The 25,719-nt window shown below is 45.4% G+C and overlaps 1 protein-coding gene across 1 annotated transcript in view; it reads left to right on the top strand.

Annotated features, from left to right (window-relative positions):
- The window catches only part of VPS54 (VPS54 subunit of GARP complex), a 243,203-nt gene that overhangs the window by 188,724 nt on the left and 28,760 nt on the right, over positions 1-25,719 (top strand). Inside the window, exons 20-21 of the mRNA XM_082252138.1 lie at positions 2,280-2,360; positions 10,806-10,913. Coding sequence (XP_082108264.1) covers positions 2,280-2,360; positions 10,806-10,913 — 189 coding nt within the window. The remainder of the gene's footprint in view (positions 1-2,279; positions 2,361-10,805; positions 10,914-25,719) is intronic.

The raw sequence follows: 25,719 nt of genomic DNA, 5'->3' as shown, positions 1-25,719 counted from the left end.
TAGGAAAATGAGGCAACAAAAGGCATAGAAGTAACAAAACAACTCAAATAGGAAAACAACATGGGTAGATTTACTAAAACTGGTGCACACATATTCTGATGTAGCTGTGCAAAAACCAAACAGCTTTTAGGTTTTATTTTCAAAGCCTAATTGAACAAGCTGAAGTTAGAAGCTGATTGGTTACTATGCGTAACTGCACCCGCTTCTGTGTGCACCTGTTTTAGCAAATCTCCCTCATTCCCTGTTTTGTTTCTGGTTTAAGAGATGGTAGGATCAGATTTTGACATACAAAGCACAATTCCTTAATTTATTTGGTCTTGGGTCAGTGGTTTATGCTAATGGTGATAGTGTAGCAGTGGGATGAATGCTTTCTTGTCGAATTTAAGACCCTTTAATACCAAATGAGCGCATTATTTGTGCTCCCCTTTATGGCCAGTCTGTTCTTTTTCCAGTGGCAGTTTCCATCAGGATAGTTCAACATATTACAAAGGATTTATCATGAACATGATAGTAAACTTTAGTAACTTATTTAATCCCCATATCACTTTAAAATAGAAGAAGTGAGATAGGAGGTTTGAGGCTGACAACTTTGTAGAAGCTTTAAGGTGCAATAGATTCATCATAAATTAAAATCCCTAAAGACCATTACCAGCATTTTGACAAATTCAAGTTGTACTTAAGGGGTTTTGACAATACTGGGTATATCAAAGAAGAGGCCTTTGAGTGTATATAAACTCATATCCTCCTCGTAACACAAAAGTAAAAGTACGGTAGTTTTGCCAATAGCTGACATGGGACATGATCTGTAGAAGTAGTATGATTGTTTGTAGATGTAGTCTAATTCAGTGAAATTAAAGATGCTGTATTCCCTTAATCAGTAATCAATCAAAGACAGACATATGTTCCTCAATTAGAATTTGTAAAGGACAGAGCAAGACTCTAGACCAGAAGTACCACATAGGTGCAAATAACTATAATAAAATATAGCGTTGTCACCTCTTGGAAGCCTCAAAGAGAAGATCCAGCCATTTGTTCTGCAGGCCCAGCAGGGGACAAAATCTGTGCACTCTGGAGGCTCCCGAATGTCTACAATTACTCATTTATTTTAAAGATCAGAAGCTAAAATATTAGTTGCAAAGAGTTCAAATAAAGTCCTTCTGATCATACACATTGTGGGGTTCATGTACATGTAAAATGGTTTGTGTAATGTATATAGAGTGCAAGAGAATTCCCCAACAGTTATATGGTTACTGATCACAACAGCCAAGCTGTGATTGGTCTTGTTATAATTGGACTGACATGCTGGTGTCGAAAATCCTATCCTTGACCCAGCCGTCAGAACCATGCATGGCTTATTTAACTCTATTCAACTCAGAACACAGAACCATCTTGTGAGCTGGGACGGAATCACCCTCCAGGGTTGATTGGTCAAGGGCTAATGTCCAGCCCAGATACATAACTCAGTAAATTGAGGTGCATGATTTATGCATGGTGTGATTCACACAGAGTAGGCCCAAATGGTGAACTGCAGGCATTTCCGACATGATCCTGTTCCATATCTTGTCGTATATTTTTTTATGCATTGCCTGCTTTTGGGATATTAAATTATAAAATTGTTTCGGGCTTCTGTGTACTAAGCTAGGACTCGTATCCCTGGAGAGATTGTTGCATCATAGTTGTATCATGTGCTCAGTCAAAGTTCTAATCTGTATGCAATTGTACAGCGAGTTGGCAGATTGCATGCAGATTGTAAACTAGCAGATCTACCAGACGGAGATCGTTGTGTGTGTATAGTTGTCTAGCAGACAAACTGCTAGGTGGTGGCAAGCTACCGTTTGTTGTGGGGGTGTGTGTGTGTGGAAAGAGTGCTTAGCACAGGGAAGGGATTCTTTCTTGAGCAATCCTAGAAGTGTATGCTAATTGCTAGGCTGCTCCCCAACCCTTAAGAGTGCACAAGGTCTGTGATCAGCCAGTTGGATTGTAGTGAAAACTCCCTTTAGTTGTTGCCAGAGGTAGTGGGACTATGGATTGTGTATCACAGCCAATCTTATTTGCTTAAACTAAGCTTCCCCTCATTTCCTCCGACCCCAGTCAAGGACCTTGCCCTGGTTTGCTAGCCGCCACGGGCTTGCGTCCTTGACACTCCTTTCCTTACTTTCCTTCAATTGTAAATGACAGTGATCGGAACCTTAGAATGGAAGGCCGGGAGTGAAATAAAGGGTTTTAGCACTGTAAAATATGTTGATACTACAGAAATTCTCTCTTTTTTCTGCCAACAGGACTACAATGACCACATAGCAGAAATTTCTGCCAAACTGGTGTCTATAATGGATGGCTTATTTGACAAACTCCTGTCAAAGGTACCTAAAAATTATTATATAAAATACTACTATTAAGAGCAATATTCAGCCAAGGAATATGGATCTGGATCAGAGATCGCTTCTGGCTGTAGTGTCAGTGCACTTTCACTGTAGATGATAAAATGCATTACATGTTTTTATGCCTCTCTCTTTGATAAAGTCAACAGCAATTATTGTATTGACCCAGTTTTTTTTTTTTTTTGCAAATTTGGCATACACAGGTATTCAAATTAATTGAAATTTGAATTGAACTTCATATCTTTTGAAACAATTTCTAAATTCAAATGTATAGCTACATGTGTATATAATCCAAGGAATGGTCTTAAAAGCGTGTCTTGTTTAGATAAGCAAAATCAGAACACATTATTGTAATTGAAAGCAAATCATACTAGCAGAATAATTTTGCCACTTTGTGTGATATTAACTTTTGACAGAAAGTCCTCAGTGTAAATGGTTGGCGTTTTATGCTTTTCAAAATAAGGTAATGAGACGCATGTAATAGGACCAGTTGTCTACTTTTAGCCTAAAGTAACCCTTTCCTTTTTTTCATGCAGAGCAAGGTAGAAGGGTCACTTAAATCTGCTTCCTTCCCTAACCGCTTATACTAGCCTTTCCTGGCTCCCACTCCATACTCCAGCTGAAAGAGAAGTGATATACCCAGCACTTTGGGTTTGGGTGAGCATGTGATTTTCTTACCCAGCCACATGTGACAGGGCCAAGTGTCTCATGATTGGCCCAGCATATTCACATGGTGCTAGGGAAGTCCATAGCCCTGGGCTAGAACAAATCAATTTGGAGTTTTCTCCAGTCCCAGTGGGATGTGTGGGAACAAGAAAAGGTGAGTCTTTGCTGCTAGAGAAGGGGGAGCTAGGTGATCCTTTTACTCCTGTTGGGGATGGACAAAGGAAATAGTCAACCTCATATGTAATTTAGGCAAAAAATATCCCGTATAGACCACGGGACAAAGAGACTATAAAGCCTGCTTTAAATTGGCAGAGGGAAAGAAATCTATTGATGAATAGTGTTTCTTGTTGAGTCACATTTATTGATGAAAAAATGTAGCCACCTAATACTAAACACAAAACATAGTGTCATTAACGCTGCAACCATTGACAGAAAACAAGAAAAAACAAATGACACTGACACAAAAATAACAACCAGCTGGTACCAGGTACTACTTGCCTTTAGAGGGATATCTACGGCTTCTGCCGTATGAACCACAAAGGGGAAAGGGTTTCCCTCTAAATGCATGTCCCCTTGAAGCTTGAGCTGGGAGAGAGTGTGAATGGAAATGGAGGGGCAAAGTTTCTATTGAGATGGACGAAGTAGGAGGAAATTACTTTTGGCAAGTTCCAATATCTAACACGATAATTCCATTCCTTGTGAAGTAACAGATAGTTCCTCATCAATGTCCACAGATAACAAAGTAACTTATTGTCTCATAAAGATTGGGCTGATTAGAATCGTATATCCACCCTCCGCTGTAAATGCTGGGATAGCAAATTGTGTTTAAAAGCACCTGGGATCAAGCAGCATTGCACAATGGCAATAGTTTATCAACTTAGAGGTAATTATGTATTGAGACAATTGTAACTATTTTCTGGAGGTCCAGACGAAGCTACGCAATTCCCTTGCGAAACGCGTTTGCGTCACCAGCGGCCGTGATACCGCCGTTCAGATCCCCTTCAGATGGCGGGTTGGTTGCAGAGGACGATACACTACTTCTCCGATATTCACAAATTTGGAAATGAGGCAATAATACTGGAATCCTACTCTAAAGCCTCAGCTCTTTTGAAGGAAGAAAAAAGGCAGCTCTACCCACTATTAGGAGGTAATTGATCAACTACATGATATGTGAGAGTCTCAAAAGTTTGCATGTAGCCAACATGGTTACAATTGTCTCAATACATAATTACCTCCAGGTTGATGAACTATTGCTGCTTGATCGCAGGTGCTTATAAACACAATTTGCTATCCCAGCATTTACAGCGGAGGGTGGATATATGTTATCTGTGGGCATTGATGAGGAACTATCTGTTACTTCACAAAGAATGGAATTATCGTGTTAGATATTGAAACTATCCAAAAGTAATTTCCTCCTCCTTCGTTTACTTCAAGTCCATCTCAATAGAAATTTTGCCCCTCCATTTCCATTCACTCTCTCCCAGCTCGAGCTTCAGGGGGACTTGCATTTACAGGGAAACCCTTTCCACCTTTGTGGTTCATACGGCAGAAGCTGTGGATATCTCTCTATAGGCAAGTAGTACCTGGTAACGGCTGGTTATTATTTTTGTGTCAGTGTCATTTGTTTTGTCTTGTCGTCTTGTCAATGGTTGCAGCGGTAATGACACTATGTTTTGTGTTTAGTATTATGTGGTAACATTTTTTCATCAATAAATGTGACTCAACAAGAAACATTATTCATCGAAAGATTTCTTTCCTTCTGCCAATCTAAAGCTGACTTTATTGCCTCTTCTAACCTTTTCTCCTGAGAGATTTCTACTGTTACCTTTAAGTCCCACCAAGAAAGGGGGTTTTTTTCTTTCAACTTTATTGCCTCTTTGTCCCGTGGTCGATACGGAATATTTTTTGCCTATATGTTTTTGTTATGTCAGTTTACACAGACTAGTGATGGCATTGTAGAGAAATAGTTTGTACATTAAACCCATTCATTATTACTTTTTGTATGTTCATATGTAATTTACCGATTTATATGATTTTTACTGAAAATTAAAGCGGAGTTCAACCCAAGAGTGAAAGCGGCGCTTATCTGCTTCCTCTCCCCCCCTCTGGTGCCACATTTGGCATTTTCCAGGGGGGAGGGGGGAACGGGTACCTGTGTTTGACAGATACCCGTCCCCACTTCCAAAAAGACTTTACCACGGCGATGTCCTTTGGAAGTTTGGCCCCCTCCTCCTTCCTCCCCTGCCGGGCCAGTTAGAAAGCGCAGCATGAAAGGCTTCACTGCCAGTTTATCTTACCACGAATGGCAGCGGAAGCACCCGAGAGCCGATCGGAAAATCCGCTTGAAGGTCTATGTTTGGATTGACCTGCTGATTGTCAGGTATTGCTCATATTGATCAGTGTTTCTCAACTCTGGTCCTAAGGGCACACTAATAGGCCAGGTTTGCAAGAAAACTGAAATACATCACAGGTGATATAATTTGGTGCTCAGTAAATGCAGTATTCTAGTCTGCATCTCTCCATGGTAATACTTAAAATGTCGCCTGTTACCCTTCACAAATTTGGTTTCCAAGGCCTCATCCTATCCTCTATATTAGCGTTGTACTCGTGCCCCTCTGCCAAAGTACTTACTAATGGTATGCTCTCCAAATTGTTCAGGATTACAAACGGTACCCGTCAGGGCTGCCCCCTATCCCCTTCTATATTCAATTTGGCCATAGAACCACTTGCCGAAGCTGTTCGGTCGCATCCACACATCACAGGTTTTAAATTAAACCAACGTTCCCACACCATAAACCTCTTTGCGGATGATATCATCCTCTCCCTCACTCGCCCAACGGTGTCCCTCCCCTTCGCTCATGACCTTCTCCAACAGTTCAGTGCTGTGTCCTTTTACAAGGTGAACTTTTCTAAATCGATCATTCTGAATTTGGGTGTCAACCCTCATGCCAAGTCGCACCTCTCCTCCTCCCTCCCCTACATTTGGACTGACCACAGCATATCATATTTAGGAATGTCCCTAGCCCCTTCCATCCCCAAAATGTCCTCCTTAAATTTGGATCACCTGCTGCTCCAGCTCAACAAGGATCTGGCGGCCCTGGCCAGACATGAACTTTCGTGGGTGGGCAGGGTCGCCACCTTTAAAATGCTCCTATTACCCAAAGTCCAGTACCTGTTCAGGACCCTTCCCATCCCTATTTCCTCTCACCGACTCAACAAATTGGCTGCTTGCATGAAACGCTTCTTGTGGCAGGGTGAAAAGGCCAGATGTGCCCTTAAATATCTCACACTACATAGAAGTGCAGGAGGTCTCGGCCTGCCTGACATTGGGGACTACTACACAGCCTCGATTCTAGCACAACTGCCCCACTGGTTTGCGGACCCAGACCTCTCATGCTGGACTTCCCTTGAAGCGTCCTGTTCCTATACGTCCGACCTCTCCCTGTTGCTCCTAGCGGATGCTTGGAAGCCACTTAACCTCGCTAATCTCTCTCCCCCTACACATGCCTCCATCCTGGCATGGCGTTCCCTGCTCTTCCACTCGACTCCCAATACTAAGAAGTATTTGTTTCCTCAGGCCAGTAAGTGGGACTTTAAGGCAATAAAGAAAACGTATCAGCATAAAAGCGTTTTTGGATTTTATCGTAAAAGATACATGAATTACAACATGTTTGCTTCATAAATTATATAGTGCAGGGTGGGTGAGAGACCCATCCGTGATAGTGCAAGAAGGTAAAGAAGTGACACTGTGAGTATTTGGTGACTTTAGAAACACAAAAATCCTGCCATCCGTCGGTATTGGATATTGCAGGGAGCGTCTCAATTCCCCACGCGTTTCGGCTTGCCTAAAGCGGCTATGCCTTTTTCAAGGTATCACCATATCTAGAATGATATTTAGACATTGTAAGTGTCATTATGCACTAAATACTTAGTTTGTGTAATCTAGGTTGAATAAATAGCTTACATTTTGTTTTTTGTATATACAGTTTCTCGGTCGTTGTTAGTGGAACATGCCCCTCTTTTTCCCAAGATAGTCACAAGATCCCCATAAAGGAAAGGAGTAGCAGTGATGCAGGCACTGGAAAGACCAAATTGCTGTTTCATAAATATCCATGACATATATAAATGACATATATAAATTCTTAACCACTTAGAGTTCTCAGGGGTACTCACATGGTCCAGAGTAACTGGTTTCCTCATTCGGAGTCCCTGATGAAAGTGGTAACTGTCCCTGGAATTATATATTTATATTGTATATCCAAGGATTGTGTGTTGGACAGAACATAATTGGGCTTTTAACAGAAAGATGAAATTACCTCCTCTGTTTTAGGTCTCAAGGAAAACAGGGTGGTATCTCCTCTGCTTCAGTCTTGGGGGTATAGGGCCGTATCTGTATGAAAATTATGCATGGAAATTTGGGAATTTGTTCCATGTGGTTGTTACATGATTGCGCTAAAAAAAGTTTTGGCGTAAAAATACCTTTGTCCAGTGGGGGTAGACCGAGTATGATATACGGGACCGGTGCTTGTTGTTTCCTTGTGCTCCAATCTCCAAAGTACAGGACCGTATCTGTGTTGCAAAATATGATTTGCAAGTTAAGGAAAAAATTCCCTGTAATAGTATAACAGAGTTGCCCTGAAAAAGCTTGGAGTGAATTTTTACCTTTGTCCTGCAGGGGGAGACCGTGTGCGGTACAGGGAGGCTGATTGCGTCACCGTCGTCCAAGAGTGTTTCCTCTCCGGCATCCGGAGATGAATGGCACTCTTCCGGGGATCCCCGGCGCCTTATATATAGGCCGCGCATGCGCATTGCTGCGCAGCGCGGTACTATATGTCAGGGCGAAGGGGTTTCAGGTATAAGGCGCCGGGGATCCCCGGAAGAGTGCCATTCATCTCCGGATGCCGGAGAGGAAACACTCTTGGACGACGGTGACGCAATCAGCCTCCCTGTACCGCACACGGTCTCCCCCTGCAGGACAAAGGTAAAAATTCACTCCAAGCTTTTTCAGGGCAACTCTGTTATACTATTACAGGGAATTTTTTCCTTAACTTGCAAATCATATTTTGCAACACAGATACGGTCCTGTACTTTGGAGATTGGAGCACAAGGAAACAACAAGCACCGGTCCCGTATATCATACTCGGTCTACCCCCACTGGACAAAGGTATTTTTACGCCAAAACTTTTTTTAGCGCAATCATGTAACAACCACATGGAACAAATTCCCAAATTTCCATGCATAATTTTCATACAGATACGGCCCTATACCCCCAAGACTGAAGCAGAGGAGATACCACCCTGTTTTCCTTGAGACCTAAAACAGAGGAGGTAATTTCATCTTTCTGTTAAAAGCCCAATTATGTTCTGTCCAACACACAATCCTTGGATATACAATATAAATATATAATTCCAGGGACAGTTACCACTTTCATCAGGGACTCCGAATGAGGAAACCAGTTACTCTGGACCATGTGAGTACCCCTGAGAACTCTAAGTGGTTAAGAATTTATATATGTCATTTATATATGTCATGGATATTTATGAAACAGCAATTTGGTCTTTCCAGTGCCTGCATCACTGCTACTCCTTTCCTTTATGGGGATCTTGTGACTATCTTGGGAAAAAGAGGGGCAGGTTCCACTAACAACGACCGAGAAACTGTATATACAAAAAACAAAATGTAAGCTATTTATTCAACCTAGATTACACAAACTAAGTATTTAGTGCATAATGACACTTACAATGTCTAAATATCATTCTAGATATGGTGATACCTTGAAAAAGGCATAGCCGCTTTAGGCAAGCCGAAACGCGTGGGGAATTGAGACGCTCCCTGCAATATCCAATACCGACGGATGGCAGGATTTTTGTGTTTCTAAAGTCACCAAATACTCACAGTGTCACTTCTTTACCTTCTTGCACTATCACGGATGGGTCTCTCACCCACCCTGCACTATATAATTTATGAAGCAAACATGTTGTAATTCATGTATCTTTTACGATAAAATCCAAAAACGCTTTTATGCTGATACTTTTTCTTTATTGCCTTAAAGTCCCACTTACTGGCCTGAGGAACCAAATACTTCTTTGTATACATACCAGGGATGTTGGCGCAACTACTCTTAGGAATCATCTACCTACATTAACAATCTTTCAAAAGGTTTTCTAGAGCTCTAAACTACCAAATCGACTCCCAATACTAACAGCACCAAAGTTAGGCTTCCTCTACGGACGTTAGAGATCCTCATCCCTCATTTGTCCCTTACCCTCTTTAGGTCAGCAGACATCTTGTGGATCGACCAGCTTTATGCTGGCAGAGATCTAATACCCTACAAAACCCTCTCCCTGAAACATCACCTTCCAGCTAAGGCCCTCTTCTCCTACACCCAAATCTCGTCCTTCCTGCTCAAACACCCTCCCCCTGACATAAAACTAGACTCTCAAGCTTGGAACCACATGACCACCCCAAATTCACGTAATAAAGGCATTACCCTCTTTTACTCTATCCTACACCAAAAAACCCAGTTGTCCAAGACCCCCCTGATGATTGCTTGGGAGTCGGACCTCGCCAGGGAATTTTCTTTACACCAGTGGGCCTGTGCACTAAAGTCGGCATACGCCTCATCCCACTGTATTAACCACTGGGAAACCTACCAGAAACTACTGACCAGATGGTACAGGACCCCCCAATTACTGGCCCGGTTCTATTCGTCTCTATCGCCCTGCTGCTGGAGGGACTGTGGACAACTGGGTTCTATTTTCCACATTTTTTGGACTTGTAAGTCACTCACCAGTTACTGGCACAAAATTTTTTCTATTTTATCACAAATCACGGGCACTAACACAAACCCGGACTCTGCTCTTGCCCTGTTGCTCTTGGGGATTGACGCTTTTCCACCAGCACAACGCACGTTAGTCTCCCACATTCTACTAGCCTCCACGCTGGCCATTGCTAGACACTGGCGCACCTCCTCACCCCCCAATCCGTCCGAAGTGATCTCACAGGTACAGCTCAACTACCAATACGAAAGGCTCCTGGCTCTGAGAACTCCATCCTACGAAACCTTTGAAGGGAATTGGGACCCGTGGCGTAGGTGGTGCGAGGGCCGCGGCCCTCTTGTTGCCTCCACTGCGGTCCTCCCTACTCCATCTCACTCCCTCCCCACCCATGCCCTCTCCCCCCTCCCAGAACGGATAATTCCTGTCTTGACTCCTGTTGTTAGTTTGTTCACTTTTCACTACTGTTTGTATGGAAATGTTGCTTAAGTCATAATACACAGTAAAGCTTTATGGATATGCTCTTCTACATGTTACATATCTCCCAACATCGGCTCGGCGGCTGCGCCCGCGAGCGTGTTTTTTGTTTCTTTGTTTTGATGTTTGAAAATAAAATATGGCCTGTTAGTGTGCCCTGAGGACCGGAGTTGAGAAACACTGGTATAGATAATATAACAAATGCTCTGGCCCTGGGTTATGTAGCCTAGACAGGAGGTAGGTGATAACCCCAAGGGTAAATATATAAGCTCCTCTTCCAGCATTTATTAATTTAAGCCAGTAGATAAGCTTGGACTGGGGAGTGGTAGCGTGACAATAGATTTTCTTATTTCTACTATATTGATATTTTATATGGCAATTTGGAAGTTCCAGCAGCTTTTCTATGGCTTGCACTGGTTGACAATTGAATAATCCCTTTAATTTAAGGGCCTTAATGAATGGGGTATTTATACTGTCTCTAATGCAGTTATAAATCTTATGTTCACAGTATGAGGTAAAAGCCCCTGTTCCCTCCATGTGCTTTAGAAATATCTGCAAGCAAGTGGCTAAAATGCATGAGGCAATTTATGATCTGTTGCCTGAGGAACAAACACAGGTACATCTACCTCTAGTTTATCTTTTTTGTAATATTGCTGTGCTCTGTGTTATTTTATATGTGTTGCCAATGTCCTTGCTACAGGCCCCAGCATTATAGAAGAGCTGTACTAAAACATAATCTCCTCATTCTAATAATACCAGATCCTTATCTATAAATGATAAATTCACCTTTTTAAAAATAATAATAAGCACTAATCTTTTTCCAGGAAACAATGTGCATTTATTATTTTTTTTTTTTTTTTACTTTGAGCCCCCCCACAATCCGCTTGGGAGGAGGCGGAGTGCCAGGGCCACTGCAGTTGTAACATGTTACACCCTGAATATGGATGTAACATGTGATGTGTTACAAAAGGTGAACTTATAATTTAAAATGAAAATACTGAAAGCAGAGCTATTTTATTTATTATTCCAGGAAACATTTTAGCTCCGAAACCATCAAGTGTCAGTCTCATAAGCAAATGATGGAGAATGGATCACAGTATCTGCTAAACGAGGCTTAGGGGTTTATGTTATACTAGTCAGTTAATCCAGAGCTCTGTCTAAACTTTATTCATTCCATTCAACATTGATTTGATCTGTCTCTAGCATTTAGTCATGTTATTAGCATAGGACTGAACCCAGGCCACCAATGTCTGTAAGAAGAATAGACCGCTTTACACAAACCCCGATCTTGGTAAAAAGCTGATGACGTGGCTTTTTACCCATGTGATTGGCTTTGTCCAATCACAGCCGATCACATGTAAACACGGAAGTGTCGGTAATCGGCTCACCTCATCTCACACTGACAGAATGTGATGTGAGGAAAGCCAATCAGCGGAATCTCCTCGCAGGGGAGACCTGTACAGGTATTCAGGGCAAGCCCCAACAGTGCCCATCAGTGATACCAATTTGTTCCCATCAGTGATGCCAGCCAGTGCTGCCTTTCAGTGCTGCATATTAGTGCTCATCATTGCCCATCAGTGCGGCATATCCTCGTCAGTGCCCTTCACTATGTAAACTTGCATTTCCAGGTCTGGGGTGCGTATGTGCAACCGCCAGCAACCCACTTCCGCTGTGATTAGACACGGCGGGAGCTAATCTACAGGTACCACGAACTCTATGTCCGCCAGCACCCGCTGATTATTAGGCAAAGAGCCAGAATGGCGATCTGCCTATGTAAATAAGGCAGGTTGCCATTCTGTCAGTAAGTAAGGCATTGATCCTGTGTTCTTGCAGAGCAGGAACATGGATCATTGCCTTCCCATGGTTCAAGCACCTCCCCCGCAGTGAGAAAGCACAGGCTAGGCACACAGTTAACCCTTTGATCGCCCCTGATAACCCCTTCCCAGCCAGTGTCTGTACATTGACAGTGCATATTTTTAGCACGAATTACTGTATAAGTATCACTGGTCCCCAAAAAGAGTCAGTTAGTGTCTGATTTGTCTGCCGCATTATCACAGTCTTATAAGTCTATAGTCTAAGTTCTATAAGTCGCTGATCACCGCCATTACTAGTAAAAAATAAATTAAAATTTCATAAATATATCCCGTAGTTTGTAAACACTATAACTTTTTGCAAACCAATCAATATACGCTTTGTGTGATTTTTTTGTACCAAAAATATGTAGCAGAATACATATTGGCCTAAATTTATAAAGAAATTAAAATTTTTGTTTATTGAATATGTTTTATAGCAGAAAGTAAATGATGTTTTTTTTTTTCAAAAATTGTTGGTCTTTTTTGTTTATAGCGCAAAACAATAAAAACCACAGAGGCAATCAAATGCCACCAAAAGAAAGCTCTATGACCTAGCATGCATTTAAAACGCCTCCCATACCGCCACAGGAGAGGCAGTCCCCCCATTATCAGTAAAAAACTGGGCCCAGCAGGCATCCAACGATGCCTCAGGTAACAGGGTTAGCCAAATAGGGTTGAGACGCCAAGCCGGTGGCGGCCTGTCCAGGTCGAGCCTGACCACCGCCCAGTAGGGGCTGTGGTCCGACAGCGACCCAGGGGAAAATCCAACCGTCGCCAACCTCAGGGTCAGGACCCGGGAAAGCAAAATAAGGTCTATGTGGTACATGGTATGGTGCGTCGGGGAATAACAGGAGTACGCCCTCTGCTGAGGAAATTTAGTCCGCCAGGAGTCCACCAGGCCCGCCGCCTCGAGCAACCGGGCGAATCTAGTGCTGGTCGCCTGTGACGGAGCCTGGGGGAGAGGCTGCAGCCTGTCAAGGGAAGGGTCAAGGACATTATTGAAATCACCCAAACAAATGCTGGTATACTTGGGAATTGGGACATATACGATAGGCCTGCTGCTATCACTGTCATGGAGAAAGGGGGAGGAACATAAAAGGCCAAAATTAAAAACAGTTCCCCAAAAATCAGTACCTGTAAGAATATAAACCTGCCCTGTGGATCCGTCTGGGAACCTCGGAGCTGAAAATGTACCGCTTTGGCCACTAGGATCGCTACCCCCCCCTAGAGTGGGAGGTATACATGGAGTGGTAAGCCCATCCGACCCAAGGTCTCTTTAAGAAAAGGTGCATGTGGCTATCTAGGTGAGTTTCCAGGAGTACTAGTATATCCACCTGTTGTTTTTTAAGGAAGGCAAACGCTGCGGAACGTTTGAGTTTGTCTCTAAGGCCCCGGACATTCCAGGTCATCAATTTCAAGATGGCCATCTGACCGAACAGAAATGTTCAGGCTGCAACAGCTCCAGGCTCCCAAACTTCTCCACATAGCATACCCGCCCTGCAAACCGCACATCCTCCACAGCCATAATAAAAGTAACATAGATAATCATACTGCACCACCTCTGCACACATAAAAAGGAAGAACACAAAATAAAAGTAATCATAAAACATATCATGAAGAGCACTTCATGAAAAACAGTAACCCCCCACCCCACCCTGCATCAACCCCAACTCGTGCGGGCATAAAGTCCCAAAAAAACACAAACCAAGGTCCCCAGGAAATATTGTGGCTTAGTAATATGAAGGGCTCGAACATACAAAAACCTGAGTAACACAAAGGATATGTTAGGTCCGTGTAGGCAAATAGCTGGCCACATGCATATATGATGTATAGAAAAAAAAAGGGGGAAGAAAAATAAATCCTTGGGGATCCGGCACCCAAGCTGATCGGGTGCAGGGGGCGAAAAATCGCTGAAAGGCAGATCGGGCCGTGGGTGCAGCTCCAGTAGTAGAGTGGGCATCGGTGGATCCGGTACCCTCTGCCGGGTTGAAAATGGGTTAAGTCTCCTCACTGATGTGGGTAGGAAGTCATGGTAGGGGCAGCCGTCCAAGCCAGGCGGTAAAGTATCCCCCCCCCTCCATACCCCATGCGGCAGTCTCTCGTACAGGTCGCCTGTCCGGATGTCCTTGCATAGGGGGGGGGGAGATGAGAGGAGGGTCGCCAGGAGAGGGCAGCCAGCTGCATGAGGCAGTGGGGGGAAGGAGGACTAATAAGGGTGTGGGAATAAGCCATAACAGTGGTAGGGGAAGAAAGGTGGCCACCGACCTCTATCCACTGGTGTCAAGGTGCTCCAACCAGGAAATGACTGCCTCAGGATCGTCAAAAAAGTGGACGCGGTCCTCACCTTCCACCTGGAGACGAGCAGGATACATCATGGCGTATTTGATGTGCTTGACCCGAAGCCTCCGTTTAGCCTCCATGAAGCCCTTGCGTCGCTTTTGTACTTCTGGCGAGAAGTCCGGGAACACCGCCACTCTCCCATTCCCAAGCGGAATATTCCCTTTCACTCTAGCCAGGCAAAGGATGGTGTCCCTGTCACGATAATTAAGAAATTTCGCTATGAACGTACGCGGTGGGGCTCCCTGTGGCGGCGGGCGACCCGATAGGCGGTGCGCTCTTTCCACAACAAATGTTGGCGACAGCGATTTCCTGCCATAAGTCTGGATGAGTAGCTGTTCCAGATAATTAGAGGGGTCCGAGCCCTCCACTCCCTCTGGTAAGCCTATGAACCGCAAATTGCATCTGCGTATCCTGTTTTCCAGATCATCCTGCTTTTGTAGGATCTGGTGAACTTGCCGCTGGAGATGATCAGTGGAGTGTTGGAGTGGGGGTAGGGAGTCCTCCACGCTGCTGATCCTATTCTCAGCCTCGGTCACCCTGTCCTGCAGCTGCCTCATATCCTGCCTGATCAGGGAAATATCTACCTTCACTTAGTCGATCTTTGTAGTCAGGGTCGCCTGGCATGCAGATATGGCTTCCAGGACCGTTGCTGTGTCTGCGCCCGCCGCTGCTCCGATGTCCCGAGACTTCCCGGCGCCATCTTGGGAGGAGGACTCTCTGTCCTGGCGGTGGAATTTATCTAGCTTGGCGGCCGCCTCGGACGTTTTTTTGGCGGGGACATAGCAGGATGGGCTCCGGAGTGTCCTGGGGAGCAGCGGGTCTCGGTAAGAAGTCGCGGGGAGACAGGATAGATGGTACAGGATACGATTCCGGCAGAGCTTTAGCTACTCACCTCCTATCGCATGCCGTGCCAGGCCACGCCCCCAATAAATAATAAGTAAATGCTCGTGGTGCTCAGCAATTTCAAAACAAAGCAGATGATCCTCCTCACACAGGAAATGCACAGCACCAAGGGACAGAAATCACAGTGTAACTCACAGCAATTGCTGATCCTTCCAGTAATAACACAAAGATCACCAGATACCCAATGCCTAAATAAGTATGCATGATCTATGTAGAAGACAATAATATAGTGTGCCCATGAAGATTGAAATAGCTACTGCTATATTCGGTGGGCACTAGATGGACATCTAATGGTGATGACAAGGATGGTGGTTACCTGTGCTGTTGCCTTAATGACTGCCGAGATAATTCCGCGCTGCCATGCCATAATACCAACATAATGCAGCGCTGCATACCGGTGGTGGAACGCACGCCGTCCATACCCAGAACAACCGTGCGTTCCACCAAGATGACATCACTTCTGCCCGTCCGGATATCCGGGCGGTGGAACGCAGCCGCCGGAACCGGAAGTGACAAGCGGAACGTCACCCCGATGCCCTGTGTGATAGGACATCAGAACTAGTGACAAAAGCCTCCCTAGTCTCATAATACCCGCCGTACTTTGCAGTCCCATGGTGCATCCATGTACATTCAGCATCCCAACACTCCCCATTTTTACCATATTCCCAAGATTCATAAAGATGAGAAAAATCCCCCTGGAAGACCCATCATAGCAGGCATCGATGGCCTAACAAGTAACTTGGGAAGTTATATTGCTTCCTTTTTACAGGATCTAGTTACGGCATTGCCATCGTATGTCAGGGACTCAGGGCATATGCTTGAAATCTTGGCACCTGTACAATGGTTGCAATGGTATAAATGGGTTTCTTTGGATGTCTCATCCCTATATACGTCCATTAAACATGAATTTGGACTTGCAGCAGTAGATTACTATTTAAAATCTAGTAACCTGCATCCTCTCCAAACAAAGTTTTTGGTTGATTCAATAAGTTATACGCTGAATCACAATTACTTTGTTTACCTGGATGAGTATTTATAGGCAGACCAGGGGCACTGCTATGGGCGCTCGGTTTGCTCCCAGTTATGCTAACCTCTTTATGGGGTACTGGGAGGACCGTTGCATATGGATAACAACCCATACAGAGTCCACCTGGCACTTTATGCTAGATACATTGATTATATACTGATCATCTGGGACGGTACAGCTGAGTTTCATGGATTTATTTTACATTGTAGTGATAATCCCTTCGAGATATCCTTCACTCATGTGATGGATGATAACCATCTAGTCTTCCTTGATCTGGAATTGCGAGCTGCTCAGGATGGGGGTATTAATACTAAGACTCATTTTAAACCTAGCGGGGGTAACTCCTACCTCCACGCGAAGAGTAGCCATCATCCTAGGTGGATCAGAAACGTACCCTATGGCCAATTCTGCAGACTAGAGAGGACCTGCACTAGAGTTGCAGATTATGAAGAACAGGGCCAGGTCTTGAGGAATAGATTTCTGGAAAAGGATATAAAGCAAGCCTTATTGACAAAGCCTACACCAAATATTGGCAGCTATATGTGACGGATGTTGACTCTGATGAGGGTTTCCAGGTTAAGAGTACATGCCAGGGGGCTAAGCCCATGAAACAGCTTAGTAGGCTATCTGAAACTAGGATTACAAGATTTAGCACCATGTATAATAATAAGGCATTTGATATACAGCGCACATTGAAGCGCAACTGGAAAATCCTAAAACAGGATCCAGTTTTGGGAACTCTTCTACCTTCGGTTCCTGAGGTTGTCTTCAGAAAACCTAGGGACCTTAGGAGTCAAATTTCCCACAGTAAGGTTAGGAAAGCTAAAGTTCGAAATGGTGGACCTTTGAGCAATCCTTGGTTCACCATTTTGACCAAAAAGGCAATTTCAGGTGTGGAGTAAGAAACTGTGGTACCTGCTCGTATATGTGGCACAGGAAGAGCGAAGTCTTTGGCTCGGATGGCTGCAGCAGGAAAATAAAACAATTTATCAATTGTGGCACCAATTATGTGGTTTAGGGTATTGTTTGTCCCTGCGGCCTACTATACGTGAGTTGTACCATACGACCCCTCAGGGTAAGGTTTGGAGAACATAAATGTATTATCCTGAATAGGAAAACCAGGACAGGAACAAAAGATCGTAATAGTTACTCCATACCCCACCATTTTGAGCAGTACCACAATGGGGACCCGACGGGCCTGAGAGTTTATGGCATTGAATTAATAGCCAAGGACCCAGATGAAGGAGCCAGATTTCAAAAACTATGTAGGAGAGAATCGTATTGGATCTTCACCCTAGGGTCCATGACCCCTGGAGGCCTGAATGAAGATCTCGAGATCCAGGGTGTGCTATAACATCTTGTAGTACTTCTATCTCTTCCTTTGATTCTGATCTTAGTTTCGGTCCTGTTCAAATTCAGTAAAATTTGCCTGCTCCCCGCCAGAATCTTTTCTCCATAAGGTTCCCCATCCTTTACTTTTTTTCCCAGCAGTATGACATTTATCCTAGCATTTTTTGTATCATTCTCATCTGAACTCTGTATTTTCACAATAGGTTTAAATATTTTTATTGGTTCTTTTTGAGTGGTAATTTTGTTGAGCCCTCATATACCGTTCACCATGTACAATTGAGTCATTTTTATTATTCATATGCAATTTTTGATTTTAGGATTTGAAGGGATATAGTGCGCCAAGTCAGCGTGTTGAATTATATCTATTGTATCAAGTACATATATCCAAGTCTATACACCTTTTATTCCCAACCATGGTTTTGATATTGAGAGTTTTAGATATTTATATATTAATATATATTTTTAGAGTATTACTATTATTATTTTCATCACTCTCAATATAAGATTTTATCATTTATTAATTACAGTATATGTTTTTAATATTTGTATATTTTTAAAATATGAATGTACATTTGGGTCATGATATTATATTCATTGTATTGGACCAATTAGGGATTTTAGAATAATTATGACAATATTTTTTACTTATATCTGTACATTTCTCTGTCGCTGTATGGTATTTTATTGTAATGGTTTTTATTTATATGCATGTATACTATTGCCGGATTCTCTGATCAAAGCGAGGTATCTATCCTCCTTACACGGGTGTCTTTGGATGCACCATGGGACTGCAAAGTACAGCGGGTATTATGAGACTAGGGAGGCTTTTGTCACTAGTTCTGATGTCCTATCACACAGGGCATCGGGATGACGTTCTGCTGGCGCCTCCCCTGGACGCTTGTCACTTCTGGTTTCGGCGGCTGCGTTCCACCGCCGCAAGTGATGTCATCTTGGTGGAACGCACGGTTGTTCCGGGTATGGACGGCGTACGTTCCACCACCGGTATGCAGCACTGCATTATGTTGGTATTATGGCATGGCAGCGCGGAATCCTCTCGGCAGTCATTAAGGCAACAGCACAGGTAACCACCATCCTTGCCATCACCATTAGATGTCCATCTAGTGTCCACCGAATATAGCAGTAGCTATTTCAATCTTCATGGGCACACTATATTATTGTCTTCTACATAGATCATGCATACTTATTTAGGCATTGGGTATCTGGTGATCTTTGTGTTATTACTGGAAGAATCAGCAATTGCTGTGAGTTACACTGTGATTTCTGTCCTTGGTGCTGTGCATTTCCTGTGTGAGGAGGATCATCTGCTTAGTTTTGAAATTGCTGAGCACCTCGAGCATTTACTTATTATTTATTATTTATTATCATTTATTTGCTATGAAGGTCATGTGCAAATGGTCATCATTGTATAAGCTCATATAGATCTGTAGAGTGTTGTACTAATAGAAGTCTATGTTATGGTTTGGGTAATTAGCTGTGTAGCCATGCCCACAAGGGCGGTATCTCCTCCCACAACTTTGAGGGTCACGTGAAGGCCTTGTCCACTGTATTTAAACCATGGACTTAGTCAAGGCCTTCAGGCTCTGAGGAAGAGGCACGGCCTCGAAACGCGTCAGCCCTTCGTCTTCACGAGACATTGGACCTTTAACAAGGATGCTGCTCTATGGAATTGATATGCTGGATTATTTTGCATGTTTGTGAGTAGCTGATTTTAAACGTATGTTATTAAAAGCCCGCTGAGTATAATGTGATAGGCTGGTGCGCCCTTTTCTTTGTTTTTATTTGCAGTAAAATTATTTTCTCTGAGTGCTCTGACAGTCGCCGCCCTAGCCCCTCTGGTTCTTGAATCTGGGGGTTATTGCCTTCCGGTACTGCTTGCTACAAACTGAGGAACAGTGATATCTGGATCAGTATAATGGCTGAGGGATGGCCCCCCTAGAGGTGTGTCTAAGTATAGATTTTTTTTTTATTAACCTTTCAAACTGCTTAGCTTGCTCCTGCAGAGGGCGCCATTACCCACTAGTGAAGGCTGAGGACTCAGAGAAAATAATTTTACAATAAGTTCTTACAAAAATTCTGTTTTTTTTCTCCCATTTTTTTTGCTGTAAGATCTACAATCAACTGCCGGACTGAGAGATAGGCTGGATATCTAGATCCAGTAGCCACCCAAGTCTGGCTAGCGAGCGCCTGCAGACCACAGCTCTGTGCTAGGTTGGCCGCGACATAGCCCTACTGGACGGGGGCTGGCCTGCGAGTTAAACTCCTCGCTAGGTCGCATACGGCGGGGTCTTAGCCTGAGTCACAGCGTTCCTGGTCGACAGCCCCCCATTTCGATGCCGTCTGGGGAGGTTCTGTCTGGAGTGGTGCTCGTCTGGTTCCTGGTATGGTGAGTAGCTGTCCCCCCTCTCCCACTGGAGGGGTTTGGGGTGTATAATCTGACCTGTGGGTTTCACTCAGACCCCCCCCCCCCCTGGTTGTTGGTGGTCCGTGTGGTCATCCGGTTCCCTCTGCCGCACGCCAGGTGGAGTTGGCCGTTGGCCGGCAGGCTAGCAAAAAGTGGCCCCCGTCTTCCCCTGCCTCATCTGTCTCATCAGATTCTGAATCTGACTCGGCCGCCACGGACGTAGCCCACCTTGTGGGGTCTGAAGCCACGCTTCCTGATTTATCAGATAGTGAGGACGATTTCTCCACACCTGTAGCTGTGCACAAGAAGGCGCTAGTTGACGCACTGATTGCATCTGTGCGGGAAACTTTAAATAAGGAGGAACTGAGGCTGTGGCTGAGGTGCCACTTCCCTTTGGCACCCACAAGTTGTCACGCATGGCAAAAGTGTTTCCTTATCCCTCCTATTTTGACAGGTTTGTCTCTAAAGAGTGGGAGCGTCCGAAACGTCCCTTTTTGGTTCCTAAACGCTTTACGGTGAGGTATCCCTTTGTGGAATCTCTCCTCAAGAAGTGGACTTCTCCACCAGTGGTGGACCCCCCTGTTTACAGGTTGAACAAGGCAACCATGATTCCAGTAGAGGAACCTCTGGCTTTAAAAGATCTGGCTGACAGGAAGGCAAAGTCTGTGGCCCGCAAAATGTTCACTGTTGCTGGTTCGGCACTTAGGCCAGTACTGACCATTGCCCTGGTGTCGCAATCTCTGACCAAGTGGGCTAAACTTTTGCGCTGTGACCTAGAGGGTTAGCAGATTCCCCCTGCCTTTGCAGAATTGGTGGACTAGCTGGTCCAGGGGCTGCAGTTTGTCTGTGATGCCTCTTTGGACACAGCTCCTCTGATTTCTAGGCTGTCTGTTTCGGCGGTAGTGCTTAGGCATGTCATTTTGGCTTAAAGTCTTGGTCTGCGGACCAGACTTCTCAAAAAGCTCTGACTTATTTACTCTTTCAGGGCAATCGTTTGGGGCTACCCTGGATGACACCGTTAAGAGTCTCAAAGGGGGGAAGAGTAGTTTTCTTCCATAGTCTAAGAAGGAAATAGACCCTCAGGGCCCACTGACAAGGATTCCTCGGGAGGTTCTAATCTGCCCTGGTTTGGCAAGCCGAGAGCGGGATTCTCTAGATCCACGGACAAGGCTCCTTCAGCATGAGGTGGGGGGGGACGTCTTTGCTGGTTTACCAGCCCGTGGACCTCCTTGGTAAACAACAAGTGGATCTACGAAGTGATACTTTCCGGTTACAACATAGAATTTAATTCTTGTCCTCCAGAAATGTTCTTCCCTTCCAATGTGTGTCTGTCTCTCTTTAGGGCAGTGCAAAATCTGTTGCTTCAGGGTGTGATTATCCCGGTTCCGGTATCAGAACGGTTTCAGGGTTTTTATTCAAACATGTTCAAGGTCCTAAAGAAGGAAGGCAAGGTACGTCGGATTCTGGACCTCAAGGCCCTGAGTTGCTTTGTGCGGGGACAAAAGTTCAGAATGTAATCTATTCGCACAGTGTTGGCATCCCTTCCTCAGAGGGAGTTTCTTGCTTCTATCTACATCAAGGGTGCTTACCTGCACATTCCAATATGTGCCAAACACCATCACTTTCTCCAATTGCTGTGGGAGAAGAGCATTATCACTTTGTGGCGTTACCCTTTGATCTCGCCTCCGCTCCTCGGGTCTTAACAAAAGTGTTGGCCCCCGGTTCTGGCATTGCTACTTTAGCGGGGGATTTGGGTACTGGGCTACCTGAATACAGTCCTCTGCTGTCCTGATGGATGACGTGGAGATAACTGTACAAACCCTGAAAGAGTTCAGTTGGCTTCTAAACTACCAGACGTCTGCTCTGATTCCAACCAGAAAATCGGGTTATCTGGGTCTGACTCTGGGTTCAGCCCTAGCCAGTGTTCCTTCCTCTGGACAAGCTCCAGAAATTGCATGCTGCGATTCACCTACTGCTGTCCAGCAGGTGGTCCTCCCTCCGGACTTACATGGGGGTGCTGGTCCTGATGGTATATACCTTTTGAAGCGGTTCCATTTGCACAGTTCCATATCAAGTCCCTTTAGAGGGAGATCCTGGTGAAATGGGACAAATGTCCAAAGGTCTCTGGACAATCAGATTCGACTGAGCCGGGAAACCAAGGGGTCCCTGGTCTGGTGACTTCACTCTCAGGCTCTTTGGCAGGGCAAATGCTTTCTCCTCTTGTATTGGACAGTGGTCACCATGAATGCCAGTCTGTCCGGGTGGGGAGGTGTGCTGGGACTGAGCTTTACTCAGGGTTGGACGCTGGAAGAGTCCAGACTAGCTATCAATGTCTTGGAACTTCGGGCAATCAGGCTGTGCCTAGATCACTGGATGGATCGACTCAGGGGGCTCCCGGTACAGTTCCAGTCAGGCAATGCTGGATTTTGACCTTCTTTCAACGAGTTGTCAAGCAGAAATGAGCCTTAAGTGCCATCAAAGGACAGGTGTCAGCCTTGTCGGTCTTCTCTCAGTGACCCCTTGCCACGCACTCCCTGGTGCATACTTTTATGCAAGGAGTTCAACATCTGACTCCACCGGTGCGGTCTCCTCTACTGCCATGGAATCTGAACTTGGCGCATTCAGTTCTCCAGATGCCTCCCTTTGAGAATATTCGGGAGATTCCTCTGCTTACGGTGTCCCAGAAGGTCCCTCCAAAGGGAGATCCTGGTGAAATGGGACAAGTGTTTGAGGTCTCTGGACAATCAGATTCGACTGAGCCGGGAAACCACAGGGTCCCTGGTCTGGTGGCTTCGCTCTCCGGCTCTTCGCCAGGGCAAATCCTTTCTCCCCATGTATTGGACAGTGGTCACCATGGATGCCAGTTTGGTCCGGGTGGGGAGGAGCCCTGGGACTGAGCTCTGCTCATGTTTGGACGCTGGAAGAGTCCAGACTAGCTATCAATGTCTTTGAACGATCAGGCTGTGCCTGGATCACTGGATGGATCAACTCTGGGGGGCACCCTGTAAAGTTCCAGTCGGAAAATGCCACTGCAGTGGCCTATGTCAACCACCAGGGCGGAAGTAGTCGGCATCCTCTGGTGGGCAGAACGCAGAAGAAGTTCCGGCCCTCTCCGCCGTACACATTCCAGGAGGGGAAAACTGGCAGGCAGACTATCTAAGTCGGCAGGACCAAGGGGAGTGGTCCCTTCACCCGGATGTGTTTCATCAGATATGTCTCCGGTGGGGCAACCCCGAGGAGGATCTGTTGCAGTTCTGGCTCAATAGAAAGGTAACCAGGTTTGTGGCAAGGTCACGGAATCCTCTGACGGACGCCACAGACGCTTTGGTGGGCCCAGTATCGCCCAGTCTATGCCTTTCCTCCTCTCACTCTTCTGCCGCGGCTTTTGCGCAGATTCGAGGCCGAAGGGATTCCAGTTATTCTGGTGGCCCTGTACTTGCCTCGCCTCCCAAGAGCCAATTTTCCATCCTGCTTTACAGTCGCTGGCTTTGATCGCCTAGCTGTTGAAAGCCAGGTGCTGAAAGATAGAGGTTTTCCTGGGTTGATGATTCGGACAAGGCTAGGAAGTCTACCTCTAGGAAGTTCTACCATCGTACGTGGAAAGCGTAGTGTAGTATGAGTCGATCAGGGTTCACCCTCATTCTTTTTCGGTGCCTCGGATTTTGATCTTCCTTTCAGTATCATCAAGGGGCAGGTTTTGGCCTTGGCGGTACTCTTTCAGCGACTCCTGGCCACGCACTTCCAGGTGCATACTTTTATTCAAGGTGTTCGAAATCTGACTCCACCAGTGTGGTCTCCTCTACTGCCGTGGAATCTGAACTTGGTGCTTTCAGTTCTCCAGTTGCTTCCCTTTGAGAATATTCAGAAGATTGCTCTGCTTACACTGTCCCAGAAGGTGGCCTTTTTGCTGTCTGGGTGTCGGAACTTGCAACGTTTTCTTGTCGTGGTCCACAAAGATGAGGTGGTTCTTCGCCCATGTCTGTCATTCATTCCTGAGGTAGTCTCTAATTTCTATTTGAATGAAGACATTTGTGATCACGGACGGCCCAGAAAAAAGGCTGTCCGCTTCTTCTGTGACCATTTCCAGATGGATCAGACAGACGGTGACTCGGGCATATTCTATCATGGGTCAGGTTCCTCCCTTCCCTGTAACGGCGCGCTCTACTCAGGCGCTTAGTGCTTCTTGGGCCTTCCGTCATCAGGCGTCAGTGGTGCAGGTTTGCAAGATGGCCACTTGGTCGTCAGTGCACACTTTCACTAAATTCTACAAAGTGGATGTGTTGGCATCTGTGGATGCTTACTTTGGCTGCAATGTTTTGCATGCTGCTGTTTAGAGGGTCTGTTCCCTCTTTGGGGGGGGGGTGTTCAGGTTGGGCTCCAGTTGTTTTTTGTTGAGCTCTTATTATTTACCTTGTTGGCTATTGTGTTTAGCCTTGGCATTTTTTGTTGTCCCACCCCTCATGTTTGGCACTGCTTGGGGACGTCCCCGTGGTTCTGAATAATGGAGATCTGTGTCCGTCAATGAACTCGGAGAAATGGATTTTACGGTAAATACAAAAATCCCATTTTCTCTTTCGTTCATCGATGGACACATCGCTCCATCAATCATAACTACTGGGTTATATTGCCTCCTCCAGGAGTAGGACTAGGCAGAACAAAAAACACATGGCTACGCCCATGGGCCTCAGGTATATTATCCCCTCTCTGCTCTAGGTAATCAGTTTTAATCTGTCTAGTCAGGAGTAAGGACCTAGGCTCCCTGCTGGGATCTTTGGTCCTAGCATTTTTTTCTCCTCTCTTGCATTTTTTTAGTTTTTTCTCTCGGGAGATCTACCATCAACTGCCGGGCTGGGCGTCAGGCTGGATAATTTAGATCAAGTGGTCAGCCCAGCCAGCGAGCACGTGCAGACCGCAGCCTTGCGGACAGAGGCTGGCCTGCGAGTTAAACGTCTCGCAGGGTCACATACGACCGGGCTGGGTCTAAGTCGCGGCGGTCCCTTGCCTGAAAGCTCCCCTACTTCGGTGGCGAGGATTCTGTCTGAAGCGTTACCCGCACCATGGAAGGGTAAGTACAGTGGGGGGGGGGGCGGGGTCCCAGGGCAGAGGATGCAGCAGAGACCTCTGGGGCCTCCCCCGCTATCCCCATTCTGTAACAATCCTGGGATAGTGTGTCAATGTAAAGTTGTGAGTGTACAGCTTGAATAGCAGTGTACATTTGCTGTCCCCTCAAAATAACTTAACACACAGCCAATAATATGTAAACCGCTGGCAACAAAAGTGAGTACACCCCTAAGTGAAAATGTTCTAATTGGGCCCAATTAGCCATTTTACCTCCCCGGTGTCATGTGACTCATTAGGGTTACAAGGTCTCAGGTGTGAATGGGGAGCAGGTGTGTTAAATTTGGTGTTATCGTTCTTACTCTCTCATACTGGTCACTGGAAGTTCAACATGGCACCTCATGGCAAAGAACTCTGTGGAGCTGAGAAAAAGAATTGTTGCTCTACATAAAGATGGCCCAGGCTATAA

This window comes from Pelophylax lessonae (genome assembly GCF_965119305.1).
Source record: "Pelophylax lessonae genome assembly, chromosome: 3".
NCBI classification, from domain to species: domain Eukaryota; kingdom Metazoa; phylum Chordata; class Amphibia; order Anura; family Ranidae; genus Pelophylax; species Pelophylax lessonae.
Note: the sequence above shows the minus strand (reverse complement) of the source record. Positions and strands in the feature narration are given on the sequence as shown.